We start from the raw sequence: 18,678 nt of genomic DNA on the forward strand, positions 1-18,678 counted from the left end.
TGCATGGGCACCCTGTGTATATAGAACAAGAAGAAGTTGCAAAAAAATCAAACAAATCAAACAATTAAATATAGAAAAGTGACACTTAAATGAAAGATAATGGTAAAAGGATAACAAAATACAACAATATAAAGGGCTAGCTTTATGTTAACGGCATCTGCATGAGAAATAAAAGAAGATTTCCTGTTGGGTTAATACAAAACACACACTTTTTTTTTCAGATGTTTGACATGTTCGGAGTAAAACTTTTCCATCTCACCGCAGCTGGGATGGAAACTGTGTCATGCTCGCTCTGTGGTGGTGGACGTGTTCCTCCTCTTCAAAGAGCCGCAGAGTTTCTAATAAAGTTTCATGCTCAGGGTGGAAATCAGCAGCAGCTGAGACAGAGAGCCCGTTTCCTGTCTTTCTTTGTTGCCTGTTTTCACCCAGTCTCTGGGTCTGATTTGGTTTGTTCTTCTCATTCTAATTGGCTCCAAGTGTAATTTGTTCATTAACCAACGTCGCTTTTGAAGAGAAAAGTGGGAATTAAAATCATGGTTTTTACATGAACATCAACTGTTGCACAGTAACTAACCCAACTACTGTGGGTCTGTTTCTACTGCAAATAAAAACATTTATCAAATTAGTCTTTACAGTTACAATATATATTTAGTTTTATCTCTGCAATAAAGTCAGGAAATAGTCAAATAAATCTAATTTAATTACCAAAATAAAACTTTCTGAATCTGCACCAGATATAATGTGACAGTAAGTGTTTAGTGATGTACTGATAACAAAGGAGGAGAAGAAGATAAACTGATGTAAACAAAGGCTTTGCAACTGTCTCAGGGTGTTACATTCAAATGTACTATCCACTAATGCCTTGCTCAAGGGCTCCAAGCCTGGGATGTTGTATTATTGTTCATGTGTGTGTGTGTGTGTGTGTGTGTGTGTGTGTGTGTGTGTGTGTGTGTGTCAGAGAGATCCCATTATGTGTCTGCATGGTTCAAGTCACGTAGATCCTTCATTTGTTTATTTCTGTGTTTACGGTAACAAACAGCGTGCGCACACACACACACACACACACACACACACACACACAGACACACACACACGCACACACACACATGCACGCATGCACACACACTTATGGCCCACATACTGTATGTCCACAAGGACAACACAGACTTCTTTGTAAAACCAAATGTAGCTGTCTGTGGTTAAAGGTCAGATAGAGAGATAGAGAGATAGATAGATAGATAGATAGAGAGATAGATAAATAGATAGATATATAGGTAGATAGATAGATAGATAGATAGATAGATAGATAGATAGATAGATAGATAGATAGATAGATAGATAGATAGATAGATAGATAGATAGATAACATCCACAGGTTTGGTTCAGACTAATATACACGTGACACAGACGTATAAACACGATATTTATTTATTCCCTTCAGGAACAACACAGGCTGCGTGTCACTGACAGATGTTTAAACCTCTGTAGCGTCACAGCAGATCACTGATGGCGGTGGGAAAGCTCCAGGATCATCTCAGAAAACAAAACAATTTGGTTTCCTGGAGGAGACTTTCAGCATGTCCATGTTTTTCTTGTTAGTAAACAATAGTAAATTATATCAATTTTTTTTTTTTTTTTTGGAAAGAGATCTTGGAGAAAAACAAGCAAATCTTGTGCAATGTTCAAATTCAAGCATTCTTTGAAGCTGCTATAGTCTATGTTTATATATCGAACCCAGTGTTTTAGCATCTTTCAGCTCCTTGTTTTGGTTTAAAGGCTAAAACTTTACTGTTTTGGTTCATTCACTGCTCTCACAGCGTCGTGTTTGCTTCACCTAGCAGCTGTAAATCCAGCTAAAACCCCGCTGTACATTACCTGCTCAGCGCTAAACAGTAGCATCCAGCCGCATGAGCATTTAGCATGTAGCAGCTAAAGAGACGGATATTACCCTATGGAGTCGGTAGAGACCAAACACAGAGCTAAAAGAGAGTGAATATTGGACTTAGCTTCACACAAACATGACTCCAAATGAACGATAACGTCGCTCCATATCTGCTGGATGTGTAAACAAGTGTTTGCTAACAAGTTTGACTTAAAGTGAACCTGACTTTAGCTGAACAGCCTCCACACGTGATAATTATGGGATGATGCTAAATGCTAAGACCTACTGTAACAATAGCACTGGTAAAGAAGACTCATTGAGTCAGTGAAGTGGCTCAGTTTTATTGAAAAATCCAGCTAACGTTAGCTTACATTAGCCGCCAAAAGCTACTGGGCAAGTGAGGCTGGAGCAGTAAAACCCCTGTGTGTACTGAAATGAACAGAGTGTGTTTTATTGTGAATGAGTAAAACTTCTCATTTGTAACAGTAAGAATATTATTCCTTATTTACTTTTCCCCAAAAGACATAAAAAAATGAAGTTATTACCAGTTTTAAACAACATTCCTGTCAATAACAGTTAATGGAATGTGTTTATGTTCAGATATTGTTTTCTGTCACATACAAATACGTAAGACACATGTTCAAAAATAATGAAAACACTGTGGAAACATTACATAGATGTATTAAAAATGTCTCTTTGATGGCTGAGGTTGTGGAACAGTTTAAAACTGCTTGCAAATGAAGGAACTCCTTGTTGGAATATGTTTAAATCAGAAGGAATAAAATAAACGAACAGTAAACTCTTTGTGTAATAAACTGAGTCTGGCATCACTCGTGTTCAAACGCTCCAATAAAGTAAAATTTGTCGTTCAAACGCAGTAATAAATTTTACTGCCTCAATTTCCACAACATTGTTTTATCAACAACCTCTTAAGTGGGAAAACTGGGTTAAGACTGGCTTGGTTTCAATTACAGTGTGTGTGTGTGTGTGTGTGTGTGTGTGAGATCATAAAAGTTCAGAGTCTCTTCATGTCTAAACTACTAACAGTGACTTTTTAATCTTTACTACAGATTTATTGTTATAGATAAGCTTTTAGAAAATGTAACATCGAATGCACTTATTGTTATTATTATTATTATTAAAAAGGGGGATGAAAGAGGAGAGAAAGTGTGACGCGTTAGCTGGTGAAAGATAAAGAGGTTACTGGAGGAAGGAGGGGAGAAGAGGATGAAGGGGAAATGAATAGGAAAGAAAAGTGGGGAGGGGGTGAGAGTGGGGGCGTGCGAGCATTTACAGCTATCAGAGAGAGAGAGAGAGAGAGAGAGAGAGAGTAAAACCTCAGCTCCGTCAGTTGCACTTCATTAGCGTTGTCCTGACTAAGCGGAGTGCACTCTTCTTCTTCTCTTGTTTACACTGAAGTGAAGTTTGGAAGGATTTAATTTAAATCACAGAAGGAGACGAAAACACAAACAGGTGAGATTTTTTAAATTTCACTTCTATGTTCATGTTCATTTGTAAAAAGTTTATTTCCAAATTTTAGAAGGAAATTCATTCTACTACAATTCATAATTTATTGTAGTTTTACAATGAGCATAAAGTCATGTGGTGTAATGTCTCTTTACATTTTTTTTATATTTTCCTTTCAAAAACTCAAAGTCTATATTCAGGAAATAATTATTTTAAACCCAGTTATTTGCTTTTATCTGTCGGGGCTGTAACTGGGACGTTACTGCTCAACCAGCCCTGAGAAATTAAACAAATCTTTCAAAATAAATAGACGGTAAAAATAAAAACACTTAACGCGCTGCAGCACAGACAGTTCACGGTCTGTTAAAGGCCGTTTATGAGCTGAAACACAGAGTTGCTCATAGTGATGAACCCACAGACTTGACTCAGCAACTCTCCTCAACTCTTCAATCTTTCAGTGAATTGTTTCGGTTTAACGTCTCAGAACTTTACTGTTCTGGTTCACTCTTAAAAACCCACTGCACACGACCGGCCCAGCACCAGACAACATCCAGCTGGAGAACAGATCTGCTTATCTTGTTTATTTTTTTTATCATTTTGCAAAGTTGTGCTCTTTAATTGATCACTTGTTTGGTTTTTCGTTTTGTTCTCCAGCATCTGAGAACCACCAACAGCTTCTCTAGAACCTCTAGAACCTCTGGAGCCGCTAGAACTCGCTCCAACACTGATTCTGGAGCTACAGCAGTGGGGTTTCAGAAAGGGAATCACAGAGGGTTCTTGAATCACAGAGGGTTCTGGGATCACAGAGGGTTCTAGGATCACAGAGGGTTCTAGGATCACAGAGGGTTCTTGACGTGGTGGGTTCAGGATCTGCTTCAGGAGTCGCAGCAGGCTGCAGGATGGTTTCTGGGGTCAAAGCAGCAGATTCAGAAAAGGGTTCTAGACTGGGATCCAGATTGGGTTCCGGTTCTACATCCATGCCAGGGATGTTTACCGTGCTGCCGGTCGTCTGGTGTTTGGTGTTTGCCTCTCCGGTCGGTTGCCGCGGTAACTTCTCGTCAGATCAGATGATGTCGGACCTGCCCGACCTCCTCAGCACCGTTCCACCTGGAGTGGACTATCGTATCCGCACCTCAGACCGAGAGCCACATCCGGCGCAACAGACTGTGAACAAGCCGCTGTCGCCTCTGGAGCACGGACTGGGGAAGCTGAAACACTCCAGCAAGTTGAAACACAAACATGAAAGAAATCCTCCCTCGTCTTCCTCCAACTCATCTCTGGCAGTTCACAAGCGCCTGGCGCCGCCCCCTAGCTGCGTTCACGAGACATCGATAAAAACCGCCTTCAAGTACATCAACACGGTCATGTCCTGCGTGATCTTTGCTGTGGGGATCATTGGAAACGCCACCCTGCTGAGGATTATCTACCAAAATAAAAGCATGAGGAATGGACCGAATGCTCTCATAGCCAGCTTGGCCCTGGGAGACCTGATATACATCGCCATTGACATACCAATCAACGTCTACAAGGTACAGCACTTTAGTACGGTCTCGCCTTCTTACTGTATATACGTATTCAAATATCAGTTTCTAATAACATGCTTTCTTTTTTGTGATATTTAATCCACAAACATCTTTTTATGCTTAAAAGATTTGACTAAAAATATAAATAATGAGCTTGTAATCAGTTCAGCTCTCAGTTAACGGGAGCAGAAATGTGTGGTATCTGTGTGTGTTGTGTGTCTCAGTCAGGAGGTGGAGTGTCACACTGATAACGGCACTAAAATATCCCACAAACTGAGATAACACACCACACACACACTGACACGGTGATATTATGTTAATCTGTTGATGCTCTGCTGGTGTGTGTGTGTGTAGCTCCTGGCGATGCGGTGGCCGTTTGCCGACAGTGCATTTGGTCTGTTCCTCTGCAAGCTGTTCCCCTTCCTGCAGAAAGCGTCAGTCGGCATCACCGTCCTCAATCTGTGTGCGCTAAGTGTCGACAGGTAACACACACTCATGCTTTCATAGTCAGACCTGTCATTGATGTAAAACACTCCACCATCACAACTACACGTCTAACCTGAACCATTACCTCAACCTCAACCTAAAATAAATTCTATCCTTAACCCTAAAACCAAATGTGGAAGTGAGGACCAAACTAAAAGTTGTCACTTTCCAAAGAAGTCCTCATAATGTCTGAAACTCACAAAGGTCCCCACAAAGCTACAAGGACAAGAACACACATAATAATAATAATTATTATAATAATGTTAATGCTTAATTACATGAAGTATTACAACCGACAGAGCCGACTCTACAACCCCTGCAGGGTAGTTTACATAAAGACACAGATGAAGCTACTGCTGCTGAAAGTATATGATTGAAGCAATAATTAATCAATAATTCAAGCAGCCAGTTAAATAAACGGAAACGTTACCATAGTAAACACATTCTTGTGTCTATCCAGAGAGAATACGTACATTTTTTTTGAAACTGTAACACCTTGTACGCAGGTATCGCGCAGTGGCGTCCTGGTCTCGGATACAGGGCACAGGCGTTCCCACGGTAACGGCGGTGGAAATCGTGGTGATCTGGCTGCTGTCCATGGTGCTGGCTGTGCCGGAGGCCATCGGCTTCAACATGGTCACCTTCGAATACAAGAACATGACCATGAAGACCTGCATGTTGCAGCCCAACACGGCTTTCATGACTGTGAGTGTGTCATAAGTGTTTTCAGTGAGAGACTCCATGTTTGTTTTCAGGTGAGAGTGTGTGCAGTATGTGTGTGTAGTCTTGTGTGTGTGTGTTTATGTCAGTGTGTTGATAAGCATTTAGTCGTTCTACATGGACGTGACGTGACACCAGTGTTAGGTGGCACCAGCTCCTGTAAACCTTCCCTACACTCTTAAAAACAAGTTTAATTCTGAACTAGAGATTCTTAAAACACTCCAGAACCTGTTCTGGTCTCGCTTCAGAACCTTTGATTGATATTGATATTTAGAAAAACAAGATCAACAACTTCCCTCTGATTTTTGAGATAAAAACTTTCACTTGCATAAAATTTTTTCGGGAAATGTGTAAAGGTTGATTCTGATCTATCTGGATAATGAATGGTCGGGGGTGTGTGCGGGGAGGGGATAAGTGGATTCTTCAGTCCATTTCCATGATATCTTTGTTGTTGTGTTAGAGGGCGAGGTCTCTTCAACTCTGACAGTTTACAACATAATTTCCTGTTTATGTCTCTGGGTCGTGACTGAAGTCAACAAACTCAGCCCGAGCGCTCAAAACTAAAACGTGGGTCAGCTGACCTGCTTTCAGTCTCTAGACGTGGCCTTTTCATAACATTTAAACTGCCGTCAGCAAATATCACAGTGTTCTGAAGTATTTCTACAACGTCCTCAAAGATTTTGTGATGTCCAATGCCCTCAGGGAAGTTCTAAAGGTTCTAAAGGACTTTATGATCTTCTAAAACTGTACAAGGTGTTATCCAAACTTCCGGAAAGTTCTTAAGGGTTTCGGTAAGGGTTTGTTAACCCTTGGTTAAGATGCCTCATTACGTCTGAAGATTTGAAAATGTCACAAATACTTCTTGATTTGTGAAAAGGTACCGCAAGGTTCCTCCAAATTCAGGTTCTAAACCATAAAGTCCATGTTCTAAAAAGTTCCTAAAGAGTCTTAATACTTTCAGAGAGGTTCTGGATAGAGAGTGATGGTTCTACATACGGGTTGAAAGGAGGTTTTGAGGCTTGTAGGTGGGTTCTATAGAGATGTTTGAAGAGGTTCTAGAAATATTAGATGCTCCTGAGGTTCTATAAAGATTCATGAGTTCAGACAGTTTATAGATAATGATAATGATCTGGATCTGTAATCGATAAACAGCTAAAGCTCCTCGTGGGTAGGGTTAGGAGAAACCCTTCAAAATAAGGGCCTGTTGGTTCTAACCATAGGACTGTATGTTTTTGTTCATTCACAAAGTGAATCTTGAATTTGCACACTGGTAAATTACAGTTACAGTTTGCAGCGTTGATGATCTCACTCTGACTCACTCTCTCGACCGTCTGACAGAATTATTCATCAAACCAAAAATGCTCTTCAGACCCCGCTTCGTTTGACGAGTCATGAAGTGCACATTATTATTATCTATCCACCAGAACTAATTTAATCTGCTCATGATTGTTCTATTTCACATTTACCGACACTTCATTCATGAAACATGATGTCATCCTTAGCAATGGGGTGAAGCCCCGCCCCTTTTCTTGGCTCACGACTTCTCTTTGTTTCTTTATGAAACAGTATTTCGCTGGAAATTTTACATACCATCTAGAACAGTGGTTCCCAACCTTTATCCACCTCATGGTCCACATCCGACCCTGCAACTATGCCTTCTCTCATTAACGACCGTCCTTTAAACTCCTCCTGTTGCTAACAGCTATCCATTTTGATTCCCTAGTTTTTGCCGTGTAATCATTTGGTGCGCTGAGATAGCAAACATCTGTCTTTTCACCAAAATTGTACAGTTTTGTAAATGATTTGTCGGCCCACTTGCAATACCTTCGCGTCCCACCAGTGGGCCCCCGGACCACAGGTTGGGAACCGGTGATCTAGGAGGAACCCTGGTGGTGAGATTCGATCCTTTGTGAATATGTCGTCCAGTGATGCGAAGACGTTCTACAGAAGTTAAAAAGAACCGTCCGTCTAGAACAGGTCTCGAGTTCTGATGTTCTGACCGTGTGTGTGATTCTGTGTGATCCAGTTCTACCGGGACGCGAAGGACTGGTGGCTGTTCAGCTTCTACTTCTGCGTCCCTCTGGCCTGCTCCGCTGTTTTCTACGGCCTGATGACCTGCGAGATGCTCCGACACCAGAAAGGAAGTCTGAGGATCTCGCTGAGTGAACACCTGAAACAGGTGCGCACACACACACACACACACACACACACACACACACACACACACACACTCTCACAATCAGTGGACAGTTTATTAGGAACGTGTAGTGGACAAAATAATATATATGAAATACACAACCAGATTTCTGAGGTGACCTTCTCTCTGCAGCGTAGAGAAGTAGCGAAAGCCGTGTTCTGCCTGGTGCTGATCTTTGCTCTGTGCTGGTTTCCGCTGCATCTGAGTCGCCTGCTGAAGAGGACCATCTACAAATCCCATGATGCACGGCGGTGCGGCTTATTAAAGTAGGTGTAGAAACGTGTCCGGTTGGAGTATTTACTGTATTTCTCTCCTGTTGCAGCCACACTGTATCCTCCTCCTCTCTAATGTTACGCGTTCTTCTTCTGTGGTTGTAGTTTCCTGTTGGTGCTTGACTACTTCAGTATCAACATGGCGACCATCAATTCCTGCATCAATCCCATAATCCTCTTCTTCGTCTCCAAGAAGTTCAAGAACTGCTTCAAGGTAAAAACAAAAACACAGTTGTGCTTTGAGGTCGAGTTGACGACAGTGAACGTGACGTCCAAGCAACTGCGAGTCAGTGTGACATCACAGCGAGGTCATGGGGTCAGAGGGCGTGAGACAAAGATAACACAAGATAACAGAGTGAGAGAGAGAGGTCCAGACTGAAAGACGCTGTGGTGTGTTCTGGGATTGTAAATATCTGGAGGATGTGATAAAAGACTTGTGGGAAGTGAGCAGTGACATGTTGGTTTAAAGGGGCACTCCACCGACTCCACGCACAAACATCAGGTGGGCGGGATCTCGTTTCAAGTCACAAAGCTTTACGTCACAGTTCACAGGTGTGTCTCAAACATCCAGCCATCGGCTACGTCGCTCTCCTACTTAAAATAAGCTTTTTGTGCATCTTGCAATGACTCAGTGTTTCACACCAGTCACGCAGCTCTGACTGAATTACATTCAGCGTAGATATAAAGATCGAGTTCAGGATTTTAAGAATTGATATGAGTCCGACCTGCACGTGTCGGCACCTGATGACGACGTAGTGATGTCATCAGGTGTCGTCTCAGCTCGGGCTCGGAGGCGACACATTTACAAAGCCTGTGTTATAAACTGGGAGAATGGAGTTTTGAAAGATGTGGAGGGGAATGCATTTTAAAGAGTTGCTAATGGAAAGATGCATTATGGGAAGTGGCGAATCTAGTAAAAGAAAATGGCAGCCACTGATAAAAAATGTATGAAATCTAAACATTTTTTATTCCAAATGTTCATGTTAGTTCATCTAAATATAAAGAACATGACAAACCTAAATAAAAACTGTCAGTTTATTTAAATCTAATTTTCTTTAGATTAGAAAAAAAAAAAAGAAGTAAATATGTGCATTTTAGTGAAAATAGTTGGCAACACTTCTTTATAGACGTCTCTGCAAATCATCAAGGAAATGACACGGGGCCCCTTTAGGGAGGTTTCCTACTGAGATGTCATTGCAAATGGTCATTGCTGTGGAGTTCAGTTTGTCAGCCATCGGAGGGGCCCCGTAACTGTCTGGGGCCCCGGACAGTCGCCTCCCTTGTGGGAGATGTAGGACCCAGGATTTATGTAGCTTTATATAAAAGGATCAAAATTACAGATATCGTCACCTTTGCTGATTCAGTTTTAATCATTCCTTTTTTTTAATCTGTCTCTTTTGAGTTTCTCAGATTTATTGAAGTGAAACACTAAATCGCTGGAGTACCCCTTTAATCAGACTCACCCACTGTCTCTCTCTCTCTCTCTCTCTCTCTCTACAGTCCTGTCTGTGTTGCTGGTGTTATTCTGGCTCTTTCTCTAACAGTATGCTGCCGCTCCATCATGGGACGAGTCTGCAGTACAAACACACTGACCACTGAGAGAGAGAGAGGAGAGAGAGAGAGAGAGAGGATGTCTCCAGCATCGTCTGCAGCGTCGCATCATCACCTCAACGACACCTGCACACTGTGACTCCGTCTATAGACCAGTCCTCTAATCTGTAGTTTTGACCTTTTTATAATGTATTTATTCTGTTCTAAATATTATATTTCATTACAGGCTGATTAATCTAAGGTGATATATTATACACTATATGGCCAAAAGTGTGTGGACACCTCTATCACAAATCTCTGCAGCCTGGTTCAGAAATACTGAGAAGACTGAAACCAGCAGAATCACATCTGTGTGTGACGTTCACGTCCACTTACTTCTGGCCATGTGGTGTATTTATCATTATGTTTTATATGTAGAATATTCCACTGCAACTCTGCCTGTAAAGGATGATGTCTGAGGTTTAAAAACACACTAGCGGCCCCCAGAGGCCGAACTGTTGCATTACACCCACAACATGAAGCAGCTGACTGAACAAATAAACTGATGTGTTGATGATTTTACTGTTGGAGCCACGAGAAGGACTAAAAAATATAAAATATGTCTATGCTAAAGGAAGCGTCAGACAGCTGCCAACAACTGGATTCATCTTCTGTTTTTATTTTTATTAAAATATACATTACTATTTATCAATAAATCTATATTCTCAAAGCTTAAAGTCCCTGTGTGTGTGTGTGTGTGTGTGTGTGTGTGTGTACTACATGCCTGCTTTGACTAATTTTCCACGACACTGCCCACAGAGCTGCTGTAAACACATGAAGAGTCATATGGCTCCCAGCTGAAGCTCCGCCCACTCCACACCAGCACACTTTGAGCTACATGCTAATGTTAGCATGTTAGCATGCTGATGTTTAGCAGGGACACTGTTAGCTTACAGCTGAGGCCGATGGGAGTCTCATTAGCTCTGCAGCTCTTTGGTTATAAAAGCAGCAGATGAATGATGAAAAGATAAAGAAAGGCTCTTGGATCCAGGTGTTTAATGTGCACCAGGGAAAGTCTCTATGGTCCAGTTATGTTAAAGAGTCTCTTTACAGTAATAATGCAGGTGTGTCAGCATCTGCATACACGTGACAGTGACTAATAACTATAACATCTGTAGAATATGAAAGCAGCAGTAAGACTGTCTGACGGTTTCAGTTTCTGATCAGCTGAGAAACAAAATGTTGATTTTCCATCTATAAATGAAACTTTTCTCTTAGTTGTGAAGTTTAAAGTCAGCTGTTAGTTGTGATATGTTCCAATATCCCAGTCTTTGAGATGAAGACTGATCGATTGGATCTATTACCCTCCAACCCTTGATTTGTTTTACTATACAGCTCTGGTTGCTATGGTTTCCTATTCCTTTCTCCTGACTCTGTAAAACAGATGGATATAACAGATACAGATAATATAACTGTGACTGTTGAGTAAATAAATGTTATAATAATAATAATAATAATAATAATAATAATTTAAAAAGTGTTTCTGAGACATCACTGTGGACAGAATGTGGATTCAAATCTACTTAAATGAAGATAATTCAATTTGCAGGGTGAGGCCTGTTTGTGCGTCTGTTCTGCCGAGCACGTGACGGACGGAGAGAGAGATGGTCCACATCCCTCCCGGTGACGTGGGCGCGTAAACACGGGAAACAAGGGGGGACCAGACGCGGACAGCCGCCTCCTCTCTGTCGGTTGTTGTGACCGGATATTTATTTATTTTTTTTACCGGATCGATGTGACCGATCAGGGCCGGCGGTGGTGATCAGGTGTAGCGAACAGCTGAGTTTAGTTTTGCGGTGTGTGTGCGTGCGTGCGTGCGCGCGCGGTCGGTCAGTCAGTCGGGCGGAGGAGAGAGATGCGTTGCCTGGTAACAGAAACAGGACCGAGGAGGAAAACAGGCCAACCGTCAGTGTGAATGAAGATCTGCAGCGTCAACGGTGAAAATCTCTTCTTCGTCTTTCACTTTATTTATTTATCAACAACGTGTTTTTCTCCGTCAACAACATTAATGAGTTTATTCTAATTAATTTGTTTAGCCAGCTGCTAACGAAGAGCACACTGTGATGCTAGGTGCTGCGGTTTGACCTCACTGATCTTTATGCTAATGGTGTGATTTTATGTCACTTTAACATCTAACACACACACACACACACACACACACACACACACACACACACACACAGCCCACGTGTCCATACAGCGAGGCTTTGTCTAAGCTGCTTCTCAGTGCTCATTTTTTTCACTGTCTTGGTTTAATAGAAATAATCTACTTTATTTCTCACGATGCTGAAACATGTAGTTCAGTTCACATTATATGGACAGTGATATTTCCCCCAGAATTCAGTGCATTTGATGTGTTTTGTCATGTTGCTTCTCGTCGTCTCATGACTGGAAGTGTTTTGAGCAGTAAACTGGTGGGATCCAAATATCTGAGACCACTTTCCACTTTAACAGTTGAACAACTGCGAAGCAGCTTTAAATAGTTTCCTGTTTTATTTCCCTGTCAGTAGCTTTAAGGTGGTTAAAGCTACTGACAGACTCAGCTCTTCATCACATCTACTGTACATGATGTTTACTCTGAGAGAAATGGAAATATTGTATCTGCTGTAGAATTTAAATCTTTATTTCTTATTATTTTGTGGGTTTGAACTGACTGATCCACCTGCTTGTTACTGATGGAAGTTATTTACAGGTCAAAATCAAGCTGTAGATTTACCTGCTTTAACTTTGACAGAATAAATAAAAGGTTCTTAGCTACTAAAAGTTATGACACCTTAAATATGATATTTGTTTAACGGTAGTTTAACTGTAAAACGTATCCAGACGTCTTCATCCATCCATTCTCCCCTCTGTGCGGCCTGTGGTTTAGGACGTGCCTGCAGTCGACGCTGAGGGTGAAGCCGCCGTGATGCCGTGCACGTGTGCAGAGTGGAGGCGGTGGATCCGCCCGCTGGTCCTGGTCCTCTACGCCCTCCTGCTGGTGGCCGTGCTGCCGCTCTGCATCTGGGAGCTGCAGAAAGACAAAGTACACTTCCTTCTTCATCACGTCCACCCAGACCTGCTGCCCCCCCCAACTAAACCTGGTGTGGTCATAGTGGACACAACATGTTTATTACCAAGGTCTCTCTCGCTCTCTCTCTCTCTCTCTCCAGGTCGGGACTCACAGTAAAGCTTGGTTCATCGCCGGCATCTTTGTTTTTCTGACCATCCCGATTTCACTGTGGGGGATTCTGCAGCATATGGTGCACTACACCCAGCCTGAGCTGCAGAAACCAATCATCAGGTAAACACACACACACGCACACACACACACACACAGACACACACACAGATGGATGGACTCTACTGAGCACATTACCTGGTTCCCTCAGAGAGAACAGACCTCCGCCACGGCCAGTGTCAAATAACATGATCCAGATCTGCCCCTAAATTTAGTGAGTCCTCCCCTGACACATGATTCGTCCCTCCACCAAGTTCAGTGCAAATTGGTTCAGTACTTTTTGTGTAATCCCACTGACAAACAAACACACAAACAAACAAACACACACAGGTGAAAACAGGTGATGAGTGTCTTTACCAGGACAAACTAACCTGAAGCAGGTGAGTGTCTGTGGTGACGGGCTGCAGCGGTCTTCATCCTGCAGTCGGGTTCATTACTGAGCTGCTGTGTCTCCTGCCATTCAAAAACACCAACCAGCTGTAGCCGTGCTGTTGCCCCCTGCTGGCTGGGAGTGCAAATAACTTCACCCTTCACTTCTTACTACACCGTTCCCTCAGTGCGTCTCCCTGCGCTGGAGGAACATTTACACAAAGAGGGAGTTCTGTAGTAAGACGCTGTAACTTTGAAGCTTCCTACTGAAGCTTCTATAGAGCTGAAGATACAGTTTAGTAATGGCGTCATTTGCACCTTTATTTTGGGGTAAATTGTTGCTTTAACAACAATGTTTTTTTGTTTTTTTTCTGAGGGTGTGTTTGTTTTATGAACCTCTCCGTCTCCGTCTCTTTCTCCACTAGAATACTATGGATGGTGCCCATCTACAGTTTGGACAGTGTGAGTCATAATCACGCACAAACACACACAGCGATCCGTCCCTTTTATTCCCCCGCGTTGCCACGGCAACAGGGCCTAATGGGAGACGATGGGACACTGTGTCACAAGACCAGATGTCAAGTTACAGTCCACACACACCCGTCTGTGTCTGATAACACTTAACATCCATTACAGCTAATGAAATATTCCCCTTGGTAACATCCTCTCCTGCACAGTCTCAGCATCACTACAGCTTCTCTTGATATTTCATCATGTCTACACATTAAAGATAATCCTCCCCCCCGTCTCCTCCCCCTCCCCGTCAGTGGCTGGCTCTGCGCTATCCCAACCTGGCCATCTACGTGGACACGTGCAGGGAGTGCTACGAGGCCTACGTCATCTACAACTTCCTGGTGTTCCTGCTCAACTTCCTCAGTAACCAGTACCCCAGCCTGGTGCTCATGCTGGAGGTGCAGCAGCAGCAGCCGCACCTGCCCCCGCTCTGCTGCTGCCCGCCGTGGCCCATGGGAGAGTAAGATGGATCCACGTTGTCATAGTAACTGATGAACAGACAGATACCGTACATACCGGTGGACGCATGTTGAATTGTTCCTCTCTCTTTCTCTGACAGGGTGCTGCTGTTCAGGTGTAAGCTGGGAGTCCTGCAGTACACTGTGGTCAGGCCCGTAACCACGGTGATAGCGCTGTAAGATTCACTGTAACCATGGGGACACCATTGAGAATATCCTTCTGTAACCATGGTGGTACCTGCTGAAGGTTTCTTGCCATTATCATGGTGACAAAACTATAATCTTCTCGCTGTAACCATGGTGACAGAACTACGATGTTCTCACTGTAACCTTGTGACTCTATTGAAAGTTTCCTACTGTAACCACGGTGATACCACTGTAGATATCTTACTGTAACCACGGTGATACCACTGTAGATATCTTACTGTAACCATGGTGATACCACTATAGATATCTTACTGTAACCACGGTGATACCGCTGTAGATATCTTACTGTAACCATGGTGATACCACTATAGATATCTTACTGTAACCATGGTGATACCGCTGTAGATATCTTACTGTAACCATGGTGATACCGCTATAGATATCTTACTGTAACCACGGTGATACCGCTGTAGATATCTTACAGTAACCGTGGTGACACCACTGTAATTTTCTTTTCATAACTACGGTGACAGGACTGTAAGTTTTTCACTTAACCACGGCGACACCTTTGAGACTTTGTACTGTAACCATGGTGATGCCACTTCACGTTTCCTTATTTTTATCTTTCTGTGTTTTGAAGGTCAAAGGTCAGGCTCAGGGCCTTACAGTGTAAAAAAAATTATGTGGACGTAAAATGAGAATTTGTTGCCATTATTGACGGTGTAGTCGACACAAATCTGTTTTAGAAACAAACAAACGAACGGTGTAAAATGTGAAGGTTGAAGCGTGTGACGTGACGGTCGGTGTTTCCCTCCGCAGGATCTGTCAGCTCTGTGGGGTTTATGATGAAGCAAACTTCAGCTTCAGAAACGCCTGGTCCTACCTGGTCATAATCAACAACATATCTCAGCTGGTACACACACACACACACACACACGCACACGCACACACACACACACACACACACACATACACACACACACACACACACACACACACACACACACACACGAGATACCTTAAACCTCACCCTGTGTCTCTGACAGTTTGCCATGTACTGTCTGGTGCTGCTGTACCGAGCTCTCAGAGAGGAGCTGACTCCCATCAGGCCTGTGGGCAAGTTCCTCTGCGTCAAACTGGTCGTCTTCGTCTCCTTCTGGTGAGGATGGAGGGGGGAGGGGGGAGGGAGGGAGGTAAACTGATGTACTCACTCACCTCTCTCTCTTTCTCTCTCTCTCTCTCTTTTCAGGCAGGCTGTTTTCATAGCGTTCCTGGTGAAGGTCGGCGTGATCTCCGACAAACACACCTGGGACTGGGACAGCGTGGAGGCAGTGGCCACCGGACTGCAGGTACACACACATTTATCACACACCGTCACCTGAACAATGATTGATTTATTCGCTGCAGTGTTGGTGCCAAAGGAGAAGTTAAAGTTAAAGTTTCTCAACTTGACAGCGGAGAACAGAAAGAGGAACTTCCTGTTCTCTGGTTTCATGATGTAAACTTTCAGTGGTGGAATTACTCAGATATTTTATTGTAAAAGTAAAAGTGTAATAAGAATAATCGATATTATTACAGTTATTGATTCATCAGTGTGTACATTATTTTAATGTTACAGTGGGAAAAGGTGGAGCTAATGTTGATATATTCAGCTTCCAGGATCAATGAGGTTTTATCACTAATCGTTATCATTAATCGATATAGGACTTCATCATCTGCATAGAGATGTTCCTGGCTGCCATTGCTCACCACTACACCTTCACCTACAAGCCCTACGTACAGGTAAACTATCCATCCATCCATCCATCCATCATGTAGTCCCGTTGATCCGTCCTCTCCCGAACTCTTTCTCTCCGTCCATCCCTCCATCCAGGAAGCAGAGGAGGGGTCATGTTTCGACAGCTTTCTGGCCATGTGGGATTTCTCAGACATTCGAGCTGATGTCACAGAGCAGGTCCGCCATGTTGGTGAGTGATGATTGAGTTTGGACGTGATGTCTGGTTGTGGTTGGTGACCTGTGTTACCTGTGAGGAGACTAGCCGTGGTGAACATCCCCTCTCGTCCCCCCGTCAGGTCGTACGTTCCTGGGTCGTCCCAACAAGATGTATTTCGGCGCATCAGCTCGACCCGAACACACCGAACACACCGGCCTCCTCACAGCGTCCTCCCAGGACCCCATCGCAGCGGCGGCCACATCGATGCCCTCCTCCCCTTCCTCGAGCGGACGGTACCAAGGCCTCGGCCACACCCCGGCGCCTCACTCCATCTCCGCTCCTGCAGGGTTCACCTCCTCGTCCTGGGAGGACGACAGCGACAACTCGCCTCCGCAGGCGGGTGGAGTCCATTAACCACATCCAGGGGTGGGACTGGATTCTGTATAAAAACCAAAATAAAAGTATAAAATGAACTCTCGTACAAAGTCTCGTTTTCAAATGTATGAAAAACAAACTGATTTATCAAGACTAGGCAAAGGAAAGTAGAGAGTCTGCACTCTGTGATGTCGAAGCCATGTTTGTTGAGAAACTTTAAAATAATTACCCAGTTTTAAATGTTTGAAATCTGTATTTTGATGTCAGATGATGTCACTTTGATAAATGTACCTGCGGCTGTGGAGAGGAAGGGGTATTTAATAGTAGTTTGATGGTTGGTTTTACACTCCTACGGTGCTGAAGTGTCACTGAGCTTTGACTATTTGTTCTGATTCACAATAAATCAACATGTCATATCCAATCGCCAGAGACTGTGTCGTTGCTGTCATCAGTGCGGTCCCACGGCTCCGATACCTCTATCTTTACATCCTTGATTTGCTTTGGGAAGTCCCTGTAGTTTATTTGGACTCAGTCCCACGTACAACGTCCGTACAGCACTAAATGTGGATTAATCCGCTGCTGAAAGTAGTCCCCAACACACAGTTTCACCAGTTCATCGTAGCTCGTAAATCACAGCCGAAGCTAAACGACGTTGCCGACTTGAATTTGTAAGAAGAAGCAGGTGAAGTTGAAGGAAGAGACGGAAAAATGAGAAAGGGACGAAGACTGTAAACTGTAGTGAAATAAGCTTTAATGGGAGTAACAGCACATCTTACTCCTAGCATCACGTATCTTTAGTGTTCATGGAGGAGAGGTCTCAGACAGGTGAAGCTTTTCATGAAGCAACCGGACGAGACGCATCACAAGAACTGACGACCACACTGACTATTTACATGTCTTTGCCTGAAACCTCAACAAACATGGTTCCCAGAAACATCAGAACTGATACAGTTGGATATTAAATATGAGTCAATGAAAAGCTGACAGTAAAAAAGTCCTGTTAGTGCTGCCGGTCTGATCCAGTCTGTCAGTTTGTCTCTCTCGGTGCATGGAGACAGTGACAGAGGTGAAAGGTCAGAGGTCAGACTGGGTGTGCAGAGAAAAGCAGCCTCATGGACCAACAGGGTGACAGGAAGCAGAGACAGAGAGACGTCTGCTCTCTGAGGAACGTCACTCTTACACATCTGAATAAAGGTTTACTGTCTCATCAGGAGATTTAGTGAAACAAGGACTTGAGGAACAGCAGAGTTTGACCAGTAGAGCTGCTGCTGCTGCTGCTGCCAGTCCCAGTCCAGCGTAGAGGCCGATCCTTCAGAACAAGCATCACTTCCCCACAGCACAGCCTCACAGAGCTGCTAGCATGGCAGCACAGTCTTGTTTTACTGCTAATTCACTCACCAGAGATGCTGAGTCGACATTTGTCAAAGTTCCTCCCATCAGAGGTGAGGACCTGACACAGGTACAGTCCTGAGTCCTCAGTCTGGACACATGAAGTCTGTCACAGGATTACACAAAAACCCCATTG

At 43.4% G+C, this 18,678-nt stretch overlaps 2 protein-coding genes across 3 annotated transcripts; both read left to right on the forward strand.

Annotated features, from left to right (window-relative positions):
• The first annotated feature begins 2,473 nt into the window (after positions 1 to 2,473).
• On the forward strand, positions 2,474 to 11,604 carry LOC130164154 (endothelin receptor type B-like). 2 transcript variants are annotated; one of them, XM_056368670.1, is made up of 8 exons: positions 2,474 to 3,355; positions 4,004 to 4,878; positions 5,227 to 5,354; positions 5,865 to 6,063; positions 8,105 to 8,257; positions 8,408 to 8,541; positions 8,653 to 8,761; positions 10,092 to 11,604. In XM_056368670.1, exons 2-8 carry the CDS (start codon positions 4,249 to 4,251, stop codon positions 10,137 to 10,139), a joined length of 1,401 nt encoding a protein of 466 aa, XP_056224645.1. In that variant the 5' UTR covers positions 2,474 to 3,355; positions 4,004 to 4,248; the 3' UTR covers positions 10,140 to 11,604. The 2 variants fall into 2 exon arrangements, with proteins under 2 accessions (XP_056224645.1, XP_056224644.1); XM_056368669.1 differs by having other exon boundaries at positions 2,478 to 3,355; positions 10,048 to 11,604.
• Positions 11,605 to 11,749: 145 nt separating this feature from the next.
• LOC130164155 (transmembrane protein 184C-like) lies at positions 11,750 to 17,574 on the forward strand. The gene is made up of 12 exons (XM_056368671.1): positions 11,750 to 12,074; positions 13,007 to 13,162; positions 13,290 to 13,420; positions 14,152 to 14,188; positions 14,494 to 14,699; positions 14,799 to 14,873; positions 15,664 to 15,757; positions 15,891 to 16,003; positions 16,094 to 16,193; positions 16,549 to 16,626; positions 16,718 to 16,811; positions 16,918 to 17,574. Exons 2-12 carry the CDS (start codon positions 13,046 to 13,048, stop codon positions 17,190 to 17,192), a joined length of 1,320 nt encoding a protein of 439 aa, XP_056224646.1. The 5' UTR covers positions 11,750 to 12,074; positions 13,007 to 13,045; the 3' UTR covers positions 17,193 to 17,574.
• Positions 17,575 to 18,678: the final 1,104 nt, after the last annotated feature.

This window comes from Seriola aureovittata, chromosome 23 (assembly GCF_021018895.1).
Source record: "Seriola aureovittata isolate HTS-2021-v1 ecotype China chromosome 23, ASM2101889v1, whole genome shotgun sequence".
NCBI lineage: Eukaryota > Metazoa > Chordata > Actinopteri > Carangiformes > Carangidae > Seriola > Seriola aureovittata.

What these genes read in the sequence shown, in the direction of transcription:
- LOC130164154 (XM_056368669.1), top strand. Translation starts at nt 4,249, where the DNA reads ATGGTTTCTGGGGTCAAAGCAGCAGATTCAGAAAAGGGTTCTAGACTG. An exon ending in CGGCGGTGCGGCTTATTAAA is followed by an intron (nt 8,542 to 8,652) that starts GTAGGTGTAGAA and finishes CTGTGGTTGTAG; the next exon opens with TTTCCTGTTGGTGCTTGACT. An exon ending in AGTTCAAGAACTGCTTCAAG is followed by an intron (nt 8,762 to 10,047) that starts GTAAAAACAAAA and finishes CTCTCTCTACAG; the next exon opens with TCCTGTCTGTGTTGCTGGTG.
- LOC130164155 (XM_056368671.1), top strand. Translation starts at nt 13,046, where the DNA reads ATGCCGTGCACGTGTGCAGAGTGGAGGCGGTGGATCCGCCCGCTGGTC. An exon ending in GGGAGCTGCAGAAAGACAAA is followed by an intron (nt 13,163 to 13,289) that starts GTACACTTCCTT and finishes CTCTCTCTCCAG; the next exon opens with GTCGGGACTCACAGTAAAGC. An exon ending in GTCGTCTTCGTCTCCTTCTG is followed by an intron (nt 16,004 to 16,093) that starts GTGAGGATGGAG and finishes CTCTCTTTTCAG; the next exon opens with GCAGGCTGTTTTCATAGCGT.